This window comes from Cygnus atratus, chromosome 5, assembly GCF_013377495.2.
Source record: "Cygnus atratus isolate AKBS03 ecotype Queensland, Australia chromosome 5, CAtr_DNAZoo_HiC_assembly, whole genome shotgun sequence".
Classification (NCBI taxonomy): Eukaryota; Metazoa; Chordata; class Aves; order Anseriformes; family Anatidae; genus Cygnus; species Cygnus atratus.
Genome location: NC_066366.1, coordinates 48,953,313 through 48,960,097, shown reverse-complemented (window position 1 = coordinate 48,960,097; position 6,785 = coordinate 48,953,313). Strand labels below are relative to the sequence as shown.

General features: G+C 41.6%; 1 protein-coding gene across 2 annotated transcripts in view; it reads left to right on the top strand.

Annotated features, from left to right (window-relative positions):
- Positions 1 to 714: 714 nt before the first annotated feature.
- TRIP11 (thyroid hormone receptor interactor 11) overlaps positions 715 to 6,785 on the top strand; it is a 31,878-nt gene continuing 25,807 nt past the window's right edge. The window contains exons 1-4 of one of the 2 annotated variants that reach the window (XM_035539531.2): positions 715 to 1,083; positions 3,467 to 3,543; positions 5,201 to 5,311; positions 6,432 to 6,704. In XM_035539531.2, coding sequence (XP_035395424.1) covers positions 945 to 1,083; positions 3,467 to 3,543; positions 5,201 to 5,311; positions 6,432 to 6,704 — 600 coding nt within the window. In that variant the 5' untranslated portion in view covers positions 715 to 944. The remainder of the gene's footprint in view (positions 1,084 to 3,466; positions 3,544 to 5,200; positions 5,312 to 6,431; positions 6,705 to 6,785) is intronic. The other variant, XM_035539532.2, reaches the window with a different exon arrangement.

The following is a 6,785-nucleotide window of genomic DNA, read 5'->3' as shown; positions in this document are numbered from 1 at the left end:
TTCCAGTTTTTCAAGAGTAACAATTTTAAGAAGTGGGGGAAAAAACAAACAACTCCGTGCTACTTTGTTGACTTCTTTCCCTCTTTGGCTTTATAAAATGAATGGTGACAGGAGGTGTTTATATCATCTCTAAATATTTTTAAGTTTGGGTGACATCCCTGATCTTATTTAAAATGTGTTAAAAGTTTTCTCTGAAAAGGAATTAACCATAGAAGATTGGAAAAGAAGGATCGTTTATGTCATACAGGCATTTTATTTTAGGATGAGCTATGTTAAAGGATGTTCTGAGCACTGCAAACTGCAGGAAATGCTGGATGGCGTGTTTGGCTCTCTCCTTTTGGCATTTCTCCTAAGAAGGGAAAATTAGTTCTCCATTAAAAGCAATGTTTTAAATTAGCAAAACCAATTAAGTTGTGTTTACATTTTATACTGTAACACAGCACTAATACCTTCCCGAATTTCGTGTAGAAGGTGTTCTAATTGGGTACTCTAATTCTGTGTATGTTTTACTGGAGATAGAAATAGTGGCTGACTACTCGATTTTCATTATGGATAACTACGAAGGTGGTAAACATCAAACTAAAAAAGCTGCGATTTATACAGCAGTCAGGGTTGGGGCTACAGCACCCCGCCCGCCTGGCCCCGTCCCTCACAGGGCGGGCAGCCGTCAGGGCCCCGCCAGGCCGCCCGGGGGCGCTGTAGCCGCCTGCGGCCGCCTCGCTGGTGCTGGGGGCGGAGCCGTGATGGCGGCCGTCGAGGTGGCAGCGCCGGCGGCGGCCGGGAGGAGCCGCTGAGACAAGGGGGGGCGGCGGCAGCGCTCCGCCGAGCCCGCTGAGGGAGCCTCGGCCCCCGGGGGGAGCAGGCGGCCGCCTCCCTTCTCTCCCGGCGAGGCGGCTGCCGGGCCGCGGTCCTGCTGAGGGAGGAGGCCCGGAGCGGACCCGGCCATGGCGTCGTGGCTGGGCGGGCTGGGCTCGGGGCTGGGCCAGTCGCTGGGGCAGGTGGGCGGCAGCCTGTCCTCGCTCACCGGGCAGCTCTCCAGCTTCACCAAGGACATCCTGCTGGAGGGCGCCGAGGAAGTGGGCGGTAAGAGGGGACGGGGCGGGACGGGGGGGGTCACAGCGCTCCTGGGGCCGCCCCTCGGGGAGCCGCCGTGCCCGCAGGGAGCCCCCCGAGCTGCCGGCCCGGTGCCTGGGCTCGCTTTGTTTGCGTTTTGTTCCCCCCTCGGGATCCGCAGGGTAAACAAACGCATTCCCAGGGTATAACACGAGAGGCGAGCCTGTCGTAGGTTTATTATTCTGAAGCGTGAATGGCGTGGAGTGCTCAGCACTAATGACAACACACGGCGGTCATCGTCGTGTTTGTCTGGTTTATCTGAGTCTCCGTTTTTATTAGCTGCTTGCCGAGTGGTTCCATAAAACTTCTGCCACTGGTGTTATCTGAAGTCTGACGTGTCACACAGGCAAAGGTCCAGGGCTTCTGAGGTTTTGTTATTTAGATTTCGGTAGGGCAGTCAACATCTACTGTTTTGTACAGCTAAGCAGGGGATCATGGGCCTTGTTGTATAGAGATTAGAGGCTAGAATGACTGGTATTAAAAAAACAAGCAACCAAAACAACAGTCAAAACAGATGAGGCATCAGAGAATAATAAAGTCATAATAAATTTGTTCTAGACTATAGTGTTTTCTTTCTCTTTGTAGTAATACTTTTCTAATAGGAATATTTGAGTAAAACTTCTGATTTTTATGGTAAAGCAATTGTATAAAATGGCAATTAAGTATCAATAGGTTAAAATCACAAGTATTTGCCATCCTAAAACTACAATTTATTGGAAAAAGCAAGTATTCTAAAATAAGTGTTAAGAATACCAACCACAGAGAACTTGTGAACGCTCCCCTTAGAACGTGGATTTAAACAACTGTGCCTTGTCTGCAGCTCCACAGCTGCGAAATATCGTGAAAATATTGTATAAATCTTGATAGCAGTGTGACACCAGTGGTCTGATATAAATGGGTGTTTTGATATATGTGTAAAATGCTTAGAAGAGAGAGATTTATTCTAATCGAGAAGTTACCTTTTCCCACTTTTCTGAAGTATATACTTTGAATTATTTTAAATTCCAAAATCCGTATTGGTTTAGTTTGGAAACTTAACTTTACACTGATAAACCCTGTAGTCATCTAGTGTCTTTGTTTTCAGGTTTTAAAATCTGAATTGTGATTCCGATACGCAGATCTGTGCTTCGGTTTGTGCAGGAGAGAGCTGGTGTTCAGTAGCTGCTTCCAGATGTGCTGGAAGATACTGCTAGATGCTGCTGTGAACAACTTCCATTTCTTAACAATTTTAGGGTAGAGTATGTTGTTATGGGGTACTAGGCTTACTGACCTGGGGATGTAAAAATCCAATGGCATCTAAGTGTTCTGCTCCCTAAAGACTTTCAAATACCACGTGGCCTAAAGAACACTTCTCAAGTAGTTCTTTTCCTTCCTTTTTATCTTAATTTTTAATGTTATCTCTTACATTCGCTGCTTTGCCAGCCAAACTAATGAAGGTGTTTGTGGATTGCAGACGCTCGCATCTTCAATTAAAGTTTTTATGGGCGTAACGCAGCCTCTGCAGCACTTAAGCAGCATCAATGTTAAGCATCACATAGGAAATTATAAAATACAGTATTTAGTTGCACAAGTCTATTTATTTCAAGTTTTGAAAAAAATGTCAGGGTTGCATTATGGCCAATAAATTTTTATGTTTTGTTAATAAAAGGAAATGTTCTATTTCTACCCATTAAAATTGGGACATGGGAGAAGTAAACATAGATTATTTGAAGAAAATTGATCATTAGAGGACAAGGATCCAGGGGGAGAATAATGTGCTTATTGTGTTAAATAAATTGGTATGGTCAGATTGTTTTGTCTTTCTAAACAAAAGTGAGTTTTACAGGCATTTTTCCCCGTTATATGGAGGGGGCAGGACTGGTGTTTTGTTGTGTGGGCATTTTTGTTATTTTTTGTTTGTTTGTTTTCCTGACTAAATTTAGTTAGTCACTGTTGTATGTACCTTGTGGAGCTAGTTCCTTTTTTGAACCTTCACATGAAATTATTGAGAAATAGTCACGCACAACAATCGTGTCAGGAGGAAAGTCCTAAATGAAAAACTGATTGTGTGACACGTAACAGTCAAGTGAAAACTTTTTCAATTCACTTATTTTAAAGCTTAATTTCATACTTTTGCCATTAGTTTTGTGATCCAACTTGAAGACTAGGTGAGGGAGAACTAAATAAGGTTCAGAAAGATTCTGGTCTGAAAAATAATGTGTTCAGATAAAAGCAGCTATTGATATTTACATAGGAATGAACATTAAAGCAGTCTAAAGAAAAAATACTTATTAATAGCTGTGCTCTTAACTAATGTCTTCTCAACAGATTAAGAGTTGGTTAATAAAACTGAAAATTTTCCCTTTTCTTTCAGATGCAGCAACAGAGCTCCATGTGTCCAATTCTAGACTCAGAGAAATAGAAAGTATTAATGCAGCACAGAAGTCTGAAGTAAGAAATTTTGGAACATTACCGTAATTAAAACCAATTAGTATGATTTTTTTCTGGTAAAGATGAAATGTTGCATCAAAGTTCCTCAGCTTCAGGAAAATCTGGAAAACAAGGGTAACATCTCTTTTCTTTGCTGACTAACTGCCACCACAGTCAGGGGGACAAATATATTTATAGGAATATGCATGTGGCGTGAGTTTTCATCTTGTGCTCACTTGTGTATTCTGCAACTGTTCCTGCTCGTTGTGGGGCCTTGTACTATAGCAGTAGACTTTGGCTGTGAAAAACTTGCAAATGCAAAATTCTTGTAAGTTTTGGTAAATTTTAGCTGGTAAAGGGTTAATTGGTTTGTAGTATTTCATATTGTGGTGGTTTTACCCTGCCGGGCAGCTAAACTCCACAACCACTCTTACTCCCACTCCTCAAAAGAAGAGGGGGAAAAGAAAGTATGATGGAAAGAAAAAGGCTCACAGGTTGAGATAAGGATAATTTGATTAAAGGGAAAAGAAAGAGGGGAAAAACAAGCAAAGGCTGTGTGGAAGCAAAGAGCGGGGAGAAAAAAAGCAATTATTCTCTACTTCCCATCAATGAGCAATGTTTGTCCACGTCCCAGGAAGCAGGGCCTCAATACATGTAGCGGTTGTTCGGGAGGACAGATGTCTTGATAACGAGACTGCTCCCCCTTCTTCCTCTTTCCCACCTTTTATTGCTGAGTGTGACACCATATGACATGGAATATCCCTTTGGTCAGTTTAGGTCAGCTGCCCTGGCGATGTCCCCTCTCCACCTCTTGCCCACCGCCAGCCTGCTGGCTCTGGGGGCTTTGGAGAAAATCTTGTTCCTGTGCCAGCCCTGCCCAGCAAGAGACAAAGCGTTGGTGCTGTATCAGGGCTGTTGTAGCTGCAGGTGCAGAGCACAGCACTGTATGGGCCACCACAGGGGAAGCAAACTCCGTCCCAGCCAGACCCAGTACATATATATATGACCACAGATCTACACGATGCCTGGTCATGCTTGGCAGCGTGTCGTCTGCTGCAGGCATCAAAGATGGGTGTACGTGTTCCCCCTTGCCCTGATGCAATTCTCTTTCTGTTGCCAGTATAGTCATTTTGACATAGCTGCAGATGCTTGTGCTCTTCCAAGGCTGCTTAAAAATCCCATGTGCCCTTCAAAGGGCTTGTTGGCCTTGTGACTGTTCGTCTGTAAACCAGCCACTCCATGGATGTCATCTGCTCTCAAGAGCGTTGAAATGCTAGATAGTATTTTGGGGAAGTAACAGTTTCCTACTTCTTTTTTTAGATTCTTGATATCTGCTGTTGACCAATGTCAGAATAACGGTCTGTATGGATCTTAGCCACCGTTTATGCTCTGTGGCTATTTTTAAGTTCCACGTGTAGTTCAGCCTTGAATTTTTCTTCTTGGCATTTACTTCTGACCACTGCAAACCACCATGTCATACAAAAATGGAAAGCTTGTGTGTGAACTTGATTTTGGGACCACACATGGAAGTTAGAGCTACTGTGTATTTTGAGTCAAATAACGTGAGAAATCTATACTATTTAAATGATTTTTTTTCCACTGTTCAGCAGGTTTCTGCTTTTCTAGTTCTATAAGAACCGTTCAGAATTTACTAACATGCATTTCTCATTTTTGCTAGAATGAGAGGCTGAAAAAAATCTGTAGTGATTTAGAAGAAAAGCATGAAGCAGCAGAGCTTCAAGTAAAGCAGTTATCTATAGAGTACCGAAATCAGCTGCAACAGAAAGAGGTATGATACAGAGTAAAGTATGTAAGTATGTCCAATATGCATTATGTTATTTTTTTTTTTTGCTGTTATAGTGTCTGTGGCCTTTCAGTTGAAGTGTCAGAGTTGTAAATATACTGTTACGGATTGCTTGTTTATTAATATAGACGCTGAGAGACCAAGACATGAATTTCATTGAATCACGTAAAGTAAGCAGAGCTGCCGGGAGATAAGTGCAGAAAGAGAAAACTGGGAATGTCATGTGTGTGTCAGAATTTTTGTTCCTGTAATCTCTGAGAAATGGTACTTCAACTGCTTTGCATTTCTAGGTCAATTGCCTTTTTTAAGGAAGACGGTGGGAGCAAACTCTCATTTGAAAAAGTTACATTGTCTGCGGATATTGTAATTATTTATCTTAAAGTATACAATTAAAGGAAACAGAGCTACCTTTCATAATTTGAGAAAGTGCACCTTCACTGTAAACACACCAATTTTATCACCCACTGGGTAACTATGCCTAGAATACTACACAAAATGAGTTTTATTTCTATTTTATTTGTAAACACATGGGGGAACTAGAGGAAGCAGAACTTTGAGATGTGTAGAATTCTGCTCAGAAAATATAACAGAGTAGTTATGGGAGTATTGCATGCAGCTAATTTGAGCTTAACGTAAGTAAATTTGCAATATATTGAAATGTCAAGCATAAAATAAATCAAATATAACGTAAATAACATATATAATGCCATGTTTAATTTCCATATTTGAACAAACTCTTTAAACATCTTTTTGTTGTTTTTGGACAACCTATTAGCTTGAATCTTGATGTAGTACATAGGTATCTAGACTGCTGAAAAAAATCAGTAAAAACCTCTATGGAAGTAGGTGTTGAAATACTTAACTAAAAAGTATTAACACTTTTAATATGTACCTTGTGTGAGATGATTTGTAACACATCAGCTAAGACTGCTTTTCTCCATTAGGAGAGTGTTCGAGGGTTTTTCTTCTTTTATTTTTTTAGTGGAAGTGACCAGTAATTTATGCTGGGAGGGAGTTGTTTGGTTGGTTAATATTTCGTAAGAGAACAAATAGAGTATATTTTGATATTCTTACTGAAACAATGCATTGTATTCTGTATGTTCAGGTGGAAATCAGCCATCTGAAGGCTAGACAGAATGCACTGCAGGAACAATTGCAGAAAGTACAGACGGCTGCTAGGTCATCACAGTCAGCTGCTGGTTTGCAACCAGCTACTACGTCAGCTTCCTTTGTTCCAGTGGTTAGACATTCCTCAGGTTTTGAAGGAGATGACATGGATTTTGGAGATCTAATCTGGTCTCAACAGGAAATAAACAGATTGTCCAATCAAGTTTCTAGGCTTGAATCTGAGGTGGACCACTGGAAGCAGATTGCACAGGTGAGTGATTTCCCCTCTGTCTTCCCCTCCCCTCCAAATTAGCATTTTCATTGCATTTGGTGTTTTGGAAGTGGGTCTTTA